Below are 17,669 nucleotides of genomic sequence, written 5' to 3'. Positions count from 1 at the left end.
TTGCTTCTTACCCACGTCCTCCTTCATCCTCGATTCATGTCGAGCTCCACGTAGGCACTTGCTGGCTTGAGAACGTGGGCTTTCTTTGCTAAACATCCATCCACAGGTGCTGAATTTCAATTGGTAGCTGAGACCAGGTGTTCCTGGGGTGGGTTTTTTCCCCTAGAACAGGAAACAGTGTGGGCATCTTCCCCACGTCATCTCATAAGGTTGACAGAGCAGTGAAAGGATGAACCTGAATGGGGAAGACAAAGATGCAGGAGTGGTTATAAGGGCAGCTGTGACCTGGGTCATGGTCACCACCATCTTGTTGATGCCTGGGTTGCAGCACATGCCTTTTCACATCCCTTTCGCTGGCACCAGGGATTCGTGCCAATATTTCACCTGGTCTTTTGAATTTTCCCACTCAGAATCTCCCACGCAAGAGGACTTTGTCCAAATTGGAATGTGCCAGTTACCCAATCTCCAGTGAGTGTTTGCAGCCAGCAAAAGGGTCTGTCCTGGCAGATGTAGATGGGGATTTTCGTGCTCTTATTTTAGCATCATGTTTGTTCACAGACATTTTGTAACTGTCAATGCTGCAAGTTAATCAAAGTCCTCAAGACTCAGATTTACCTGTTCTGCTTTGTGCATCCTCTTTGGGGAGGGAAATCATCCCCAGAGGTGATGCCAGAGAGGCAGGAGGTGGAGGAAGACCATGCCTGGCTGCCTTGGCTCTGCCAAGCTGAAAATATGCCACAGTTGGGTGGTTAAAGAAAGAAGATCCAAAGTTTTATGATTTCAGGTGCATGCCCAGAGACCAACTTAGCATTGCAAGACATAATTGCTGGCTGTCCTTCATTAGACTGACTTGCACATCACCTGGATCACCTGAAGAAGCCTGAAGGGCAGCCGGATCTGAGCACTGCACCAGCATTGCTTCCTGAAAGGATTTTTGACCCCTTTTTCCCCTTTTCCTCCTCAGTATGACCCCGAGCTGTCATCTCGGCAGTTTGGTGTGGAGCTCTCCCGGTTGACCAGTGAGGAGCGGGCAGTGCCGGTGCTGGTGGAGAAGCTCATCAACTACATCGAAATGCATGGGCTGTACACAGAGGGCATTTACAGAAAATCAGGGTCCACCAACAAGATCAAGGAGCTGCGGCAAGGACTTGATACAGGTAAATGGATGGGGAAGAACCATGCCGGGAGAAAAATCTCTGCAACAGCAAGGTTGGATGTGAGGAAGATGGAATGCTTCGTCGGGATGAAACAAGGGAGAGGTCCTGCCGTACTTCCTGTGCAAGTGGTGCTTTCGCATCTCCAACAAAACTCAAGTCACCAACTCATGGGTTTTGGGTGCAGTACCTGAAAAAAAGTAATTCTGGTTGAGGGAAAACACTGTTTACTTACACTGTAGCAACCAATGCCAGCAAGAAAGGAAATCCTTGTTCAACCCAAGGTTCCTTGCCCTGGTGTCGTGGTTTAAACCCAGTCAGGTAACTCGTTCCCTCACTCCCCCCCCCTTCTTGCACTCCCCCTACTCCCGGAGGGACAGAGAGGAGAATCAAAAAGAATGCAACTCCCACAGGTTGAGATAAGAACAGTTTAGTAACTAAGGTATAACACAAATCACTACTGCTACCACCAATGATAATAATGATAAAGGAAATAACAAGGGAAGAGAATACAACATCTCACCACCAGCCAACCGATAACTCGCCCCCCCAGCCTGACTAAGCACTGACCCATACCTCCTCCAACCCTGCAGTCTCCCAGCCCTTCCGGCTAACTCCCAGTTACCTCCTGGGCATGACGTGCTGTGGTATGGAATACCTCTTTGGTCAGTTTGGGTCAGGTGTCCTGTCTCTGCTTCCCTCTGGCTTCCCCTCCTCCCTGGCAGAGCATGAGGCTCACAAAGTCCTTGGCCAAACCAAAACATCGCTATCAGCTCTGTTCCCAAGTGAAAGTCAAAACACTGCACTGCACCAGCTACCACGAAGGAGAAAAATGACTGCTACTGCTGAACCCAGGACACCTGGAAAATGCATTTCTCTCTAATTTTAACAGGTGGAGCTGAAATCAGGTGCTGGGCTTCTTGCCATTGAATGAAGTGTGGGTTTGAAGTGGCAAACAAACATTTTTATTGTAGAGGAGTAGCTTCTCATAGAATGGTTTGTGTTGGAAGGGACCTTTAATGGTCACCTGGTCCAACCCCATGGCTTCACTAATGGCTTCATATTGATTGTTGCCTCTTGTTTTCTTCGTTTTTCCTCATTCTGTTGCCAAACGCAGACATTGATAATGTGAATTTAGATGACTACAACATCCACGTCATCGCCAGCGTGTTCAAGCAGTGGCTCCGAGATCTGCCCAACCCTCTCATGACCTTCGAACTCTATGAGGAGTTTCTGCGGGCGATGGGTAAGGAGCCTCCTTTGGCATCCCATTCCCTCAGCAGAGAGAAAGGGTGGCCTAACTTTTTATTTAGTCTCGGGGCCCAAACCAGCTAGTTTTTGCCAGGTTACATTTACTGTGTTTCAAAGCCTGAATTTTTGGCTCTAAGGGTTTTTTCACAAGCAGCCGCAGGCAGTTCAGTCTCGCCTTCGGTGGCACACATTGCATCATGGTTCAGCAGATTTCAACCCAAACCATTAGCGAGCAGATCCATCCTTTAAGTAGCGAAAGTAAGTGTTAAGAAGGTATCATTTTAAATAGGAGGAAGAATTAGAAGCTGTCCCTAAACACTGCTGCTTCCTCTGCAGGCCTCCAGGAGAGGAAGGAGACTGTACGGGGAGTGTATTCAGTCATCGACCAGCTCTCCCGCACCCATCTCAGCACCTTGGAGCGTCTCATCTTCCACCTGGTGAGGTATGTTGAGCCAGGGCCACTCTGGGCAAGGGGAGGATGCTCAGGCATCCTTCATATCGAAGTCACTAAGGTTGGAAGGAGGTGGGCAAGGAAAAAGAAGAGTTTTCAGGTCTGTCACGCCTCCCAGGAGGTGGCCCCAGAGCTGTTCTCCAAATGACCCTTGTATTGATGAACAGCTTCTGCAGTGTTCTGGTTGCTGATAGTGCTTGCAGGTCCGTGGTGCCCCTCACCACTGCAGGCACAGGATTTGTGGGTGAAAAACACTGGGGTTTTGCTTGCCTTAAGAACACCTGAGATGTCTTCAGGTTTGGCTTTCTCCAGCAGGCAGAGCAAAGACGAGGGCAGAATAGCGTGCTTGCTAGCAGAGCAAGATTGCACCTTAGAAATGTTGTCTCCTCTATTCATCCATGGAAGAGGTGCAGCGGGAGGTGCCTTCACCACTGACTTCTGGCTTAATCCCTATTTTTTCTAGGATTGCCCTCCAAGAAGAGACCAATCGCATGTCAGCTAATGCCTTGGCCATTGTCTTTGCTCCCTGTATCCTCCGCTGCCCTGATACGACAGACCCGCTGCAGAGCGTTCAGGACATCAGTAAAACAACCACGTAAGAACGTGGTGCTGGATGATCCAGCTCCTTACCTATTTCCATGTCACCATTCCTATCTTGATAACCCTCAGTACGGTCAAGTGGCTCAAGAATAGGGAGCTTAAGCATGGAAATTAGGAGCCCATATTTCCCCAAGAGGTTGTTAATGGGGATTTTTAACCTATGAGGACCCACAAGAGCAGATCAACTTGTGTTCCCACCTGGCACTTCTCAGCAGGAAAAGGTGAAGCTTGTGCTGAGGTGGTGTATTCTTCCTTAATTTGGGGAGGTGGGGGGAAGGGGTTATTTGATGAGGTGAGTTTGGTCTGCAGCAAGATTAAGACTGCAGACTTGGATTTCTTTAAGGTATTTGACATAATTGCAAAGGTTTTACAGAGGAAAAAGTGAAGCACCTACCCAAATTCAGTCTGGCTTGTGTTAAGTAGATTTAGAAATTGATAATGGAGACAATGATAATGATGGAAACCACCCAGTGAAGGGCTGGGCTTCTGAAAGAGTTTGATTTACTGCCTGGAAGTATTAAAATGGTTGGAGACCAGAACGTGTTTGGAGGCTCAGCTGGTAGGAACACTCATCCTTTCAGAGGATTTCTTTGTAGCTTCTCTCTTGGACTTTAGCTATAGCACATCCTCTAATTTTATTACATGGAAAGGACTACATTTTTCCCCAGACACACTCCTGACAGCATTAAACAGTTTTGCTAAACAAGCTTGCTGCAGGATTACTGCATGTAAGTGAGTTGGAGGCACCCTGCCTTCCCCAGGTTTTATTTCCTTGATCCCTCTTCCAAGAGAGGGATCTTTATCACTCTTTTTGGAGGAATTTGCACTACCCTTTGGTTTCCAGCTGGAGCTTTCTCCCTCTGTGTTTTCCACCAGGGCAGATCTTCAGGCAAGACAGAGACAGCTCAGATCAAATTGTTTCCTCTTCCAATCTTGTCCTTTTCCCTCCCTTAGGTGCGTTGAATTAATTGTCATCGAGCAGATGAACAAATACAAGGCTCGCCTCAAGGACATCAACAGCCTGGAGTTTGCAGAGAACAAAGCCAAGAGCCGCCTCTCCTTGATCCGCAGATCGATGGTGAGATGCCAAAACCATCTCTGTCCCTTCCCATCCCTTCCTTGCCACTGAAGCAACCCTCCCTTATCTTCTCCTGCTTATCACAGCCTCCCAAACCCCTTGCACCTCCCACACCATCCTCCCCAGGACAGGGACCCTCACCCCCATGGAGGCTCCTCATCTTTGCAGGGAGTCATTCCAAAGCACAAGAAAGTGGGAATGGTCTGTGGAATGTGGTCACTCCAGCTCAGATGCTCCTGATCAGTGTTTTCATCTTGATTTGCACTTGTTTGGTCATGGGTTTAGTCAAGTCTTTCACTGACCAGTTCAATGTTGCACCATGGGAGACCTGGACCATCCTTTTTCATACTCAGTTGCTTTATCTGAACCCAAAATGAGCACCTCAGAGGCTCTCCCTGTTCCCACACCACCTTTTTGGGAGACTCAAATCCATCTCATTGAGCTTCCATGCTGCCTCGGGGGCCAGCGGGCTGTGGATGCACGCTGCACTTGGCTTGTTGGGCTGTGAGAGCGAGACAGACTTGGCGCAGCGTGGTTGTCCCAGCCTTGGGCTGAGGAGCCAAGTGGCACTTCTGCTTGGACCTGCCCGCTGTGGTCCTCGGGGACATGTTGCTTCTGCTTTCTTGGGGATGAAATCCAAGCAGGGGCTGCCCAAGGTTGTGGGGCTGGTGCTGCAGAGCTGTCCTGCTTATCCTACTTGAGAAAAAAAACCCACCAAAATGAACAGAAACGGGTTTTTTTGGCGGGGCAATGGCATGTGCACTCTAACCTTCTGCTTTCCTTTTCATCTCCTCTCTAATCCAGAAACCTGTACTAATTGCAGTTAGATTTATGAGCATAACCCGCAGCTCAATCCCGGTATGTATTAACTGCAGTGCGCCCCGCGCCAGCCGCCGCGTCCCTCCGTTGTGTGTCACCGCCACTCATTCCAGCCCCGTCCCACCGGCCATTGTCCGTGAAGTTGCCCGTCTGGTCCCTGAGTGGGAGCTGCTGCTCAGGGTCACTGTTTCTCCAGCAGGTCCCCCAGGCAGCAGGAGTTTGGGACGGCCACCACTCGGCCATCCCCGCGAGCAGCTCCTTGAAAAACTGCTTTCTGCCCCTTCTCCCCTTCCTACTTTTCTTTCCCTCTTCTATTTTCTTTTCCCATCCTGTGCTTCCCTCTTTTTTGCTTTGCTTGACTCATCCCTTCCCACCCCAATTTCTGCTCACTCAGGGTATGTTTCAGCATCAGATTACTTTCGCAGTGCTGCTGTATCTTGAGATGGTGGATAAAACCAGTGGCTCGGGTGCCTCTGTGACCACGAGGCATCCGAAGGTCTCCTCCACCTTCTCGGAGGAGCAGCACCACCACCCCTTTGAACAGAAGGGCACAAGACCCAGGTTGGAATTGAAAGGCATCCAGCAACCCCTTTATTCCCCAGCTCCATCCCAGCTTGACTTTGAGTTCCCAGTGAGAAAAGTGCTTGCAGGTTTTTGGGGCTGCTTCTGGAGCTGTTTCCCTTCCTACCAGATTCAGCCCATGGTGCTTCTGCCCATCCAGGCGGGTCAGGAGACAGAGTAGGGCAAAACTCGAGCTCTGCTCCCCTGATGCTGTTTTGCAAGCACACCATTTCACAGGGGCTTAAGTCCACAAGCCGGTGGGATCCTTGGGATCTCAGGGGTTTTGGCTAATAGGATTCAGGTAGCTGCACTTCAGCTCAGGAGCCCACGTGAGAAGGTGTTGTCAGAGGAATGCCGGGGCACAGGAGCAGCTTTGCTGCCGCAGGAAGGTCTCTGAGATGTGACATTAAAAGATGAAAGGGGTAAAATGGAACAAATCTCACTTTTAGAGGAAAAAAGGGGAGGCTCCTTTACACTGCAAACCTGCTCTGGGCACATGGGTTATCAGGAAGAGCCAGGGATGCCACAGCTGCAGAGATTAAATAGTCCTATGGGGAGAAAAGCTGTGTTGCAAAGAGCATGGAGGTTGTCCTGGGTTCAGCAGGCTTATCCTGGGTGATGGTTGTCAGGAGGAGGGCACCAAGCAAGGGGCACATCTCAGGCTGGTCGACGTTGCCCAAGTCCTGGTCAGTTGAGCATCTAGAATTTAGAAGATGAGACACGTCCAGTTACGATAACGGTTAAGATAGAAGCTTTTTAATGTCTGTGCTGTCCCTCATCCGAGGGTGGGCGAGGAAAGGATGCAAGATGCAATCTGATGATAAAGTGGGAGCCAGGTGCCCTGAAATCAAAGCCCTGGTGACACCTCCACCCAAAGCCAGCATGGACCTGGCACGTCAAGCTTCCCATCGCATGGGCTGTCAAGCTTTGCGGAAACCCATCCTGCTGCTAGCTGCGCCTGCTTGGAAGTCCAGGTTGCACTTGGTCCATCAGCACCACACTCACCACCTCCATCCTCACCTCCTCCAGTGTGTTGAGTCTTTCTGGTACCCCTCCCAGCCTGGGGTGAGATTTTGGAGAGTCTTGGGTGCAAGCACCAGTGGTGCACTGAGGACCGGTGGCCAGGGCCATTGTCTTTGCTTCTTGGGAGAGCAGTGTGGTTGGCACCTAAGACGTTGGCAAAATCACCTTGGCCGGTGGTGGTGACACCGTTGTCTCTCTTCAGGGCAAAGGACGCGTGAGACGTGGTGCCTACCCCAGCCCAACATCTCCTGTTGCTGTGCGCTTGCCCTCGGTGACAGACGTCCCTGAGGAAACCATGAGCAGTGAGGACGCCATGGAGATGGAGGTGACAGAGCAGCAGCAAGTGGCCATGCAGCAGGAGGAGAAGGTGCTGACTGAACAGATTGAGAGCCTGCAGAAGGAAAAGTGAGTCTGGCTGAGGGTTTAAGCCATGTCCCCTAGCAGTAGGTTACCTATAGATGTCGGTTGACATCATTTAGTTGACGTGCTGCTCCCAGGATGACCTGGACGACTCCATCGCTCCATGAATCTCTTGGTGTATGTGTATCCCTTCTCCTCCCCACCTTTTTGGTCCCCTTGGGTCAATGGGTTTGTTTTGGCAGGGAGGAGCTGACGTTCGAGATGCTGACGCTGGAGCCCCGTGCCTCTGACGATGAAACCCTCGAGTCTGAAGCCTCCATCGGCACTGCCGACAGCTCTGAGAATCTGAACTTTGACTCCGAAGGAGCCATCTCCGATCGCTCGGGTAAATCCAAGAGTTCTTGGGTTTCTCATAGAACCACAGGCTGGTTTGGGGTAGAAAAGACCTTCAGAGCTCATCCTATCCAACCACCCTGCAATGAGCAGGGACGTCATAAACTGAGCAGGTAGCTCAGGTTTTCTATATAAGCTTGAGCAGGGTTTATTTGTTTCTTTCCTGCCTAGAGGAAATTTAAAGCCAGAAGTTTAAATGGATGCAAAGAGCAGGGTTAAAGGTTGAAACACATGGGGAGGTGGGTGGTAGCATCCGTGGTTCGGTGGGGAGGCGAGCATTCCTCCAGCACTGCGCATCACCATCCCGGGTGATGGTCCCAGTGAGCTGCTGGGAACATTCTTCTGGCTTCATAGCATGTGTCCCCAGGGAGTGGTGCTGAGAGCCTGTGTGGTTTTAGGGTGCTAATCCTCTGTTGGTCTTTCCCACCTCCCCAGAGAGAAGCATAGCACTTACCTCCCTGCGCCCCACCAAGGCGGAGGGGCCGAGCCGGCTGCGAAGGCACCCCAGGACGCGTGCGGACCCGGTGGATCCAGCCGACGTCTCCATCTCCTCCTCCTCCTCCTCCCAATCATCCACCTCCTGCTTGCCCCACCTTCCCCGGAAGCGCTTCCAGATGTACTCCAAATCGCCTTTCTACCGAGCAGGGGGTCTTGGCGAGGCTCCCGAAAGCCGGGCGAGCCCCGAGGGTTTCATGGGACCTCTCCGTTATCCCGAGGAGCGCCCTCAGTTCACCACCCGCGGGACGTTCAACCCAGAGAAGGGCAAACAGAAACTGAAGAGCGTGAAAACTTCCCCCCCAAAACCCAAAGAACCCCCGGATGGGGGGACAGGGGGGACACGCAAGAGAAACCCCGAGGCCGACTGTGCTGCCGCCCAATCCCTCGTCCTCCTGGGGAGCAACGAGTTCATGGTCTGAGGTGTTCCACATCGTGTGCTGGAGCATCCTCCTGGTCCATGCTCCTGATGGCTTCCTGTTAACACCAGGAGGATGAATTCCTGATTTCAAAGGCCAGGGAGGGGGGGGACGGTTTTAACCGTGGCCTTAATGGTTATGGGAGGTTGAGGGTTTCTGAGGGGGGCAGGCCAGGGATGGAGGGGCACTGGCCGGCTCCTGCGCCCTTCCCCTCGGAGCACCCCATGCTTCGGAGCATCGCACCGCCAAATCCTTGTGCCCAATCACCGTTGCCTGTGGGTAGGAACAAACCAAGCCTAAAACTCCCACGGGAGCATCCCGAGCCGGCAGCGGCTCCAGCCAGCCAGCCAAGCCCTCCGCGCTTTAACCACCTCATCCACGCCGACGCCAAGCGCATGGAAAAGCGTTAAAATCTGCCAAAAACCACCTTTTTTTGTGTTATTTTTTAACGTGACCTAACCACCTTCTCCTTTTTTTTTTTTTTGTTTTGGAGACCATCAGTATTAAAAAATAATAATAATAACAATAATAATACTCAAGGACTACTTGAAGCTCTATTTGTTTATAAGCCGGTTACTGGAGTTTGCTGTAAATAGATATATTTTTATTTTGTTTTCTATTTTTCCCCAAACTGAACTTTTTGGTTTATTATAATTGTTATTTTGTGGCCAGGAAGGAGGAAGCGATGGGCTGAGCCGTCCTGCCGGTGCCACCACTGGTGTCACCATCCATCACTTGCCGCTACTACCTTGCTCTGTACTTGTACTTTGAGGTGTAATTAGCCTAATTTAAAAGCAAAGCCCATGATAGGACTAATCAGCTCTTAATCCCTCCCGTATCATCATCATCATCATCATCACCCTCTGTGGCATCTGGAGAAGCTCCAGATACTGGAAGACCTCTGGAAAGGCAAAATCAGGAGCTCTAGAGCGCTAATTGGATGAATAAAGGACAGCTCCATCCTCTCAGATGTGTTGGGCACTGCAGGTTGAGGCTCATCCTTTCTTGAAACACCACCAAAAAAGGGGGGGGGGAGGGGGTAACACCAAAACCTGGGTTTTCCTGAGCATTTTGTGTTTTTCTGAGCATCTCTGCATCCCAGGGTTTAGCCAAGCTGCCCTTCGGTCCCTTCCCCCTGCCCACTGCTTTTGAGGGATGGTTTATTTGTTGGGGATTTGGTTTTCTTTTATTTCACTTGTCAAAGTTTTATTTTCATTTTAATTTTTTTCCATGGGGAAAAGCGATAGATGCCACTGGGAGAGCGGGAGCATGGGAACGCCATCCGCCTTGGTGCTGCATCCCAGGAGCAGAGCAAGACCCACTCAGTCATCCCCCACCCATAGGGGAAAATGGGATTTTACCATCCTGAGTGGAAAACAGGCATTCTGGGATGTGCTGGCAGGAAAGTGAAAGATCCTGGGAAGCTGCCCCGGATTTCCCTAGAGCTGGAAATAGCGGGAGCATCCCTCTGCTCTGCGCCAAAACCAGCCATTCCTGAGCATCTTTATCTAAAAGCCCAGGAATTCTCCTCAAAGTGGCTCCAGGTGAGGGTGTCCCTGTGGGAGGGCCGAAGAGCTCCAACCTCATCCTTAGTTTTCCCAACGCAGCGGTGTGAGCACAGCTGGGACAGCAGATGTGGCTTAAGCAACGCCTCCAAATGCATATATATATGTGTGTGTGTATTTCTTTTCATATATATATTTCCCTTATATATAGATTATATATATAGGAAGAAAATAAATGTTCAAGAATATATATTCTATATATAAAGAAAATTGACATATGAAAGACTATGTATATTCTATATATAAAGTATATGTAAAATAATATATAAAGAATAAATATGTTTCTTTGTATGTTTTTATTTCTTTGATATATAATTCATGTTTACATATAAAGAAATACAAGATATATGCTACATGTGAAGAATATATATATTTCTTTATGTATTTTACATATAAAGAAATATATATAAAGAATAGATGAAGAAAATATATTTCTTTTTATGTATTATAAAATAATATATAGAGAGAAATATAAATATAGGACAAATATACTGTGTGTAAAGAATATATATGTCTTTATGCATATATTTATATTTCTATGTAAAGAAATATATATAAAATAAATACATACCATGTATAAAGAATATATTTCTTTATACATAGAAATATTATATATATACAGAGAAATATTATATATATATTTCTTTATATATGTAAGGAAATCTATTTCTTTATATATATAAAAAGAAATATATATAATAAATATGTATAAAGAAATGTATGTCAAATAGATGCATACTGTATAAAAAGAACATGTATTTCTTTATATATATTTTTCTGTATTTCTTTTATATGTATAAATATGTGTTTCTTCATATTTCTTTATATAGAGCATATAGTTCTCTAAGTACATATATGCCATATATAAAGAATATATGTTCATATCTTTTATCTCTACTTCTTTATATATATGTTTATAGAATATATGTGGAATATATCTAGAAAATATATAGAATATATATAGAAAACATATTTCTTTATATATATAATATATATTTGTGTATATATATATAAAGAAAATGGATATCGAAGAAATATATGCATATATAGATATATATGTGTAAAATCCAGGCCAGGCAGAGGCGGAGCTGCAGAGCGGGGGGTTCCAGGGCTCCCGGCCAGCGCATCCCTCTGGCATCTTCCCTTCCCGGCCCCTCCTGCGAGCCAAGGGATGGATTTGCAGCACGAATGTACTTACTACTGGAGTGGAGGAGCGGGGCTGCGTGCGGTCAAGTGGTGGTGTTATTGTTGTTGTTATTATTATTATTTTTCATGGATTTTTTTAAGTAATTTATAAGTCTGCTGCGTGTAAATTAAAACCAGATGTGTATTGTACGAGGATATATTATCCTGTGTCACCCACGCTGGGAATGGTTCAAAAGGGAGGAAAGAAAACCAAACAGAGAAATAAAAGTGTACTTCTCTAAAGGTGAAGCGGCTGTGGTGCTGGTGACGCCCCAAAGCACCGCTGGGTTCGGGGAGACTGGGGGCTTGGCTTTTTCCTTCTGCTCTCAACGTGTTCTTTGGTTAAAGTGCAATTGAACAAAGTGTCACATATTATAATAGATTCAAATGTCACTGATTTCTATGCAGATTATTTCTGGTTTTCATACACAGATTTTTTCTATTCAGATAATTTTCAATTTATTTATTCAGATTATTTTTATTTTATTTATAATGAGATTATATTCAGGTTATTCTTTATTTTAGTTCCATGCAGATTATTTTCAATTTATTTCAATTCAGGTGATTTTCATCTTTCTATTCAGATTATTTCTAATCGTGTTGGCAGAGATAATTCCACTTCAATTTACATCTCTTCAGGTTAACTGTACTATTGTGAATTTTATGCAGATGATTGAATTCAGATCACTTCAGTCTGGTTCCATTTGCATCATTTACTTCAATTTCTGTTCAGATCAGTTTAGATTCTTTATTTTCCCAATTCGGATTATTTCTCATCAGTTTATTTTCCCTGACATTCTCTCTAGTCAGCTTCTTTCTTTTTCAACTTATTTGTAGTCAGATTATTTCATCTTATTTATAATTACTCAGAGTCATATTATTTCATTCATATTATTCATATTCAGATAATGTATTTTCAATTTATATTCTGATTCTTTCAGACTCTTTCTTTTCACTGTATTTATATTCAGATTCCTTCCAGTTAGATTATTAATTCCAATTCTTTCCAAACAGATCGTTTATATTTATCTTGTTTATATTCAGATAATTTCTTTTTAGTTTATTTGTCTTCAGATTGCTTCAATTGGTTTATTTTCATTTCAGAATATTTTATTCAGGATATTTCTCATCAGATTATTTATAATCATTTATAGTCAGAAAATTTATTTTGAATTTCTTTATATTCAGATTATTTAATTTTATTTCTAGTCACATTATTTTTATTACTCTTTTTTATATTCTGGTTGCTGAATTCCTGTTATTTAATTCCAGTTATTTCATCTTACTTGAATCTCTTTTATTTATAGTACTTCTATTCAGATGGTTTATTTCTATGTTGTCTATTTACAGTCAGGTTGTTGATAACTCAGGTGGTGCCATCCCCACCTGGGGACAGGGACCCCGATGTGGTGGCACAAGGACACTGGCTTCAAACCCCCCTCTTTATTGCAGGTATAAAACTGGGGGGCAGAGCAGGACCCCCCCCCCCAGGACAAGGCTCAATCACTGCAGGTCCAGTGGAATCACAGAGCTGAAGTCACACCCTGTGAGTGAGGGGCAGTGATTGTGCGACCGGTGTCACCCCAAGGCTGGCATCACCCCCAGGCAGTGTCACCCCTGGGCTGGTGTAACCCTAGGGTGGGCATCACTGCTGTGGCCAGTGTCACCACAGGGCTGGCATCACCCCTGGACTCCCGTCACACCAAGCCAGTGTCACCGCTGGGCTGGTGTTACCGCTGGCCTCTGTCACCCCTGGTCAGTGTCACCCCTGGGCTGGCGTTACCCCTGGCCGGTGTCACCTCTGGTCAAGTATCAACCCCTGGGCTAGTATCAACCCCAGGATGTCCATCATCCCTGTGGCCAGTGTCACATCTGGGCTTGCATTATCCCCAGCCAGTGTCACCCTTGAACTTGTGTCATGCCCCAAGCTAGTGTCACCCCCAGGTGTCATCATCCTTGGTCAGTGCCACCCTTCGGCCGGTGTCATGCTCCCTCCAGAGCTGCTGTCATGCTGTCACCCCTGGGTGGCAGTGGGTCCACATGGGTGCCATTGCCTCAGCAAGGGCATCCTGACTGCATCTGTGGGTTCCTCCAGTGTTTGGGACAGCAGCACCCATCAAGGCACCCACCCCCATGAGATGCTCCTGGTGCTTCTTGCACCCACCTGGGGACATCCCCCTGCCACCAGCTGTCCCCGGTGAAGCTGGCCCCACATCCCGGCTGCCGACAGCATCCCATAGTCCTGGCCACCACCCTGGGGACTGGAGCACGGGCACCTTCACACCCTGCAGCATCCCGGGGCGAGGAGACCCAGGGTGGAGGTGACAGGGTGTCAATAAGAGGCGGCATTGGGCTGGGGGGGGTCAGTTCTTGAACATGTCACACAGCAGCTTCTCCATGGGGGTGTTGCCGATAGTGCGGCGGAAGAAGAGCAGCTCCACGTGCTCGGAGGAGATGAAGCGCAGCGCTGGAAGGAGCAGCAGCAGCTTCCCGAACCTGAGGGCACAGGGGTGGCCATGGGTGGGTGTCCCCACTGCTGGTGTCACCCGTGGGGACGTGGGGACGCGGTACCTGACAGGTTGCCCAGGGTAGTGAGAACGGTTGTGCTGGCCCAGCATCACCTGCGACTGGTCCTGCAGGTTCTCCACCTGTTCAGGGTCCTTCAGGCCACGGGTCTCTGCAGGGGCAAGGGTGTGAGGGGTGGTTTGGGGGCACAGGGAAGGGCAGTGGCGGGTGCTGGTGGGTCCCCTCACCTGGTTTGAAGAGCACCACGGCCTTCATGCAGGCGAATTCGGTGGGGTCAACAGCCAGTGCCTTGAAGCGGCCAAGGGTCTCCTGCAGTGCCCGGACATCCAAGGCAGCTGGCAGCAGCTTCCCAGGGCCCGGCTCAGGGACAGCCAGCAGCGGGCAGGTCTCCAGAGGCATGGACCACTGGATGGCACAGAGCAGGAACAGCTCACTCCACGCTTCCTCCAACAGGATCACCTGGGGACAGGGCGGGAACCCCAAAAACCCATCACCCAAAAAGCTTCTGGCACGGTTGGTTGGTTTGGCATCTTATGGTGGGGTGGGACCCTGGGGTGGATGCTGGGATGCTCCAGCCATCCCCGTCCCACCGGTTGCCTGCATTTTTGGGGGTTCCCATGGGAGTCTCCAACCCCACCTGGTCGCGGAAGGGCAAGTTGGAGAAGACAGGCAGGTTTTTGGCCCATTTCACCGCCATGAAGAGGAGACGTGCAGAAGTCTCATAGACGTTTTCAGGGCTGGCCGCTGGGTACGGTGCCACCTGGTATTCGCTCGCTGTCCGCTCCGGCTCGCTGCCCGTCACATCCACCGTCTCATCGGCTGCAGGGACAGACGGGGACGTCGGCAGTTGTCACACGATGGGGGCACCCCTCTCCCCACCAGCAGCCACCCACCGTCCTCGGGCTCCAGCTTGGCACAGGTCTCGGCCGTCATCAGGCTGGCCATGAAGCGATGGTTGGTGGGCGGCGTGGACGCCTGGGGACCAGGGGTGACAGCGGCGGTGGCGCTGGGACCGCGAGGAGCCGGGCAGGGGCTCGGCGGCACCTCACGGGTGGTGGCCACGTGCTCAGGGGGCAGCTCGGCATCCAGCTCGATGCTGTCCAGCCGGACCTGGGCCGTGCTGCGGGGCTGGCGCTCGTTCTGCACAGCTGCGGGGACACGGCGGCATCAGCACCAGCCCCGCCGCTGCCAGCCCCTGCCACCCGTCCCCGCGTGTCCCCGCCACCCGCCTACCGTCCTTGTTCATGCCGGCTTGCAGGCACTTCTTGAGCCGGCAGGCCTGGCACTGGTTGCGGTGCGCCTTGTCCACCGGGCACAGCCCTGTCCCCGCCTGGCACCTACGGGAGAGGTGATACCTGACTGCAGCCCCTGGGGTGGCTCCTGTCCCAAAGGGGGGGGGGGGGGCTGACATGGGTGACATGTCCTGGGGGTGCTTTGTCCCTGTTGGGTGTCTCGTCCCCCTTCAGTGGGTTTCCTCCACTCAGTGGGTGTCCCACCCTGATGGGTGCCCTGTCCCCAGTGGGTGCCCTGTGCCAGTGAATACCCTACCTTGATGGGTGTCCTGACTCTGTGAGGGTACCCTTGACCCCCCAGCCCAGGCCCCTTCCCCACTGGGTGCTTGTCCCCTGGTCCCTGCCCTGTTGGGTTCAAGCCCCCCGGGTCCTTGCCATATCCCACTCCATGTCCCTGTTCTCCCTGCTGTCCATCCCCTGGGTCCTTTTCCCTGTCCCCAGGGCTCCCATTGGGTGCCTGTCTCCCCGGTCCCTGCTCCATTGGGTGTCCATCCCCAAGGTCCCTGCCCTGCTGGGTACCCACCCCTGGCTCCTTGTCCCTCAGTTTTCTGGTCCCCCTGGTCTCTACCCCACTGGGTGTTCAACCTCGTGTCCCTGTCCCACTTGGTGTCCATCTCCTGGCTCCCTCTCCCACTGGGTGCCTGTCTCCATGGTCCCTACCCTTTTGGGTGCCTGTCTCCTTAGTTCCTGCCCCACTGGGTGTCCAGCCCCTGGATCCCCTCCCTACCGGGTGCCTGTCCCACCCTGCCCCAATGGGTGTCCATGCCCTGGGGTTCCTGTCCTGTTGGGTTCAAGTCCCCCTAGGGTCCCTATCCCTCTGGCTGCCCATCCCAGCAGGTCCTTGCCCTGCTGGGTGTCCATCCTTGGGTCCCTACCCTGCTGGGTGCGTGTCCCCCAAGTCCCTGCCCTAAGCCCTACAACGTGTCTGTCCCCTGGGTCCCTGCCCCATGGGGACCTCCCATCTCTGTGCCAACCTGTAGATGAGCTTCCTGCGGACGCTGCGCTTGAAGAAGCCGCTGCAGCCGTTGCAGGCGTAGATGCCATAGTGCTTCCCACTGCTGGTGTCACCACACACCTTGCACAGCAGCACGGGGCTCAGCGCCTTGCCAGGGGCCGGGCTCAGCCCTGCAGGAGAGGAGCCACCGCATTCAGGATGACTCAGGACACCCCAATGTCCCTCGTCCCTCCTGTCTCCCTGCTGCTCCCCAGCATCCTGGTGATGGGGTGGCTCCCATCTCTGCTGGTCCAGCCCAGGGACATGGATGGGAACACCTCAGAGACTGCAGAGATTGCATATGGGGTTTGGCATCTCCCTATGCCCCAGAACCCGGGATGCTGCCGGCTGAGCTCTCATAAGCCTTTTTAAAATAAAAAGGGATGAAACGGCATCCTTTGGGATGGGGAATCCCAGAGAAAGGCCACAACCAGAGGTGTCCTAGAGAAGGACTATGGCTGGGACCCAGGCACAATGAGGACAACAAACATGGGCATAATGGAGAGGGTTGGGGCTGGGGACTGCAGGCATCCCATCCCGGAGAAGGACCACAACAGGGACCCTCAGCATCTTGGAGAAGGATGATAGCTGAGGCCCCCAAGCATCCTTCAGAAGGACCATGACGGGGACCCCAGCCATCCTGGAGGACCATAGTGGGGCCATTCTGGAGAAAGATCATGATGGGGATCCTGGGTATCTTGCAGAAAGACTACAACGGGAGCCCCAAACATCCCAGGGAAGAGCCATGATGGGCATGCTGGGTGTCTTGGGTATGGACTGTGATGGGAGACCCAGCCATCCTGGAGAAGGACTGTGATAGAGACCCTGGGCATCTCGGAGAAGGAGCACGATGGGGACTGAAAGCATCCAGAAGGCCACGATGTGGACCCTGAGCATCTCGGAGAAAAACTGCAGTGTGGGACCCGCGGTGTCTTAGAGATGGGCCATCAAGGAGAGACACCAGGGAAGAACCACGATGAGGATCCTCAGGGACCCCGGACACCGACCACAACAAGGACCCCACCGCCGCCGCGGTCCCGCCGTGTCCCACCACCTCTTACCCGTGGGGCTCTCCTCCAGGCCGGCGCTCACCCCCGACCCCGCTGGCGATGCAGCCATCCCGTCCGCTGCGCTCCCGGCCAGCCCCTGCGGGTGCGGGTGCCTGGGCTCTGGCGAGGGTGGGCGCTCCGGCAGCTCTGCGGGCAGCGGGGCTCGCTCTTGCTCTCTTCAAGGCAGCTTAGGAGCGGGCGCTGTGTAAGCAGCTGCCTCTTTGTCACCCCTTTAATCTTTAGTGTCTGCGCGGGGCGGGGGGGATCAATCAGCCACGCGATGAAGAATTAACAAGGTGCTGAGCCCCAGCCCTGTAACCCTAAACCCGCGACACCCAACACCCCCCACCCCCCCCTCCGTGCGCTGCCACCCGCACCGTGTCACCCTGCCACCGCCTGTACCCCACCCAGCACTGCGGGGCTGAGATTGCAGCTGTGCGGGACATGGGGCTTG

The 17,669-nt window shown here is 51.0% G+C and overlaps 2 protein-coding genes across 11 annotated transcripts in view; one reads left to right on the top strand and one right to left on the bottom strand.

The window, feature by feature from the left end:
* Window positions 1-9,215, top strand: part of MYO9A (myosin IXA) — a 191,382-nt gene extending 182,167 nt beyond the window's left edge. For 9 of the 10 annotated variants that reach the window (XM_057420638.1, XM_057420679.1, XM_057420688.1 and 6 more), the window contains 9 exons: window positions 965-1,157; window positions 2,272-2,400; window positions 2,742-2,847; window positions 3,320-3,451; window positions 4,411-4,534; window positions 5,339-5,392; window positions 7,140-7,342; window positions 7,540-7,682; window positions 8,126-9,215. In XM_057420638.1, coding sequence (XP_057276621.1) covers window positions 965-1,157; window positions 2,272-2,400; window positions 2,742-2,847; window positions 3,320-3,451; window positions 4,411-4,534; window positions 5,339-5,392; window positions 7,140-7,342; window positions 7,540-7,682; window positions 8,126-8,607 — 1,566 coding nt within the window. In that variant the 3' untranslated portion in view covers window positions 8,608-9,215. The remainder of the gene's footprint in view (window positions 1-964; window positions 1,158-2,271; window positions 2,401-2,741; window positions 2,848-3,319; window positions 3,452-4,410; window positions 4,535-5,338; window positions 5,393-7,139; window positions 7,343-7,539; window positions 7,683-8,125) is intronic. The other variant, XM_057420671.1, reaches the window with a different exon arrangement.
* A 4,226-nt stretch (window positions 9,216-13,441) lies between these two features.
* On the bottom strand, window positions 13,442-17,342 carry NR2E3 (nuclear receptor subfamily 2 group E member 3). The gene is made up of 8 exons (XM_057420375.1): window positions 17,228-17,342; window positions 16,147-16,297; window positions 15,114-15,217; window positions 14,774-15,028; window positions 14,518-14,699; window positions 14,108-14,339; window positions 13,926-14,031; window positions 13,442-13,850 (listed from the first exon to the last, which is right to left on the bottom strand). The coding sequence occupies exons 1-8, from the start codon at window positions 17,283-17,285 to the stop codon at window positions 13,718-13,720; spliced, it is 1,221 nt and encodes a 406-aa protein (XP_057276358.1). The 5' UTR covers window positions 17,286-17,342; the 3' UTR covers window positions 13,442-13,717.
* Between the last annotated feature and the right edge of the window lie 327 nt (window positions 17,343-17,669).

This window comes from Pezoporus wallicus, unplaced genomic scaffold, assembly GCF_028554395.1.
Source record: "Pezoporus wallicus isolate ANWC-B61680 ecotype Strahan unplaced genomic scaffold, APGP_CSIRO_Pwel_v1 contig_7731, whole genome shotgun sequence".
Classification (NCBI taxonomy): domain Eukaryota; kingdom Metazoa; phylum Chordata; class Aves; order Psittaciformes; family Psittacidae; genus Pezoporus; species Pezoporus wallicus.
The sequence above is the reverse complement of the archived record's forward strand: the minus strand, read 5'-3'. Positions and strand labels throughout refer to the sequence as shown.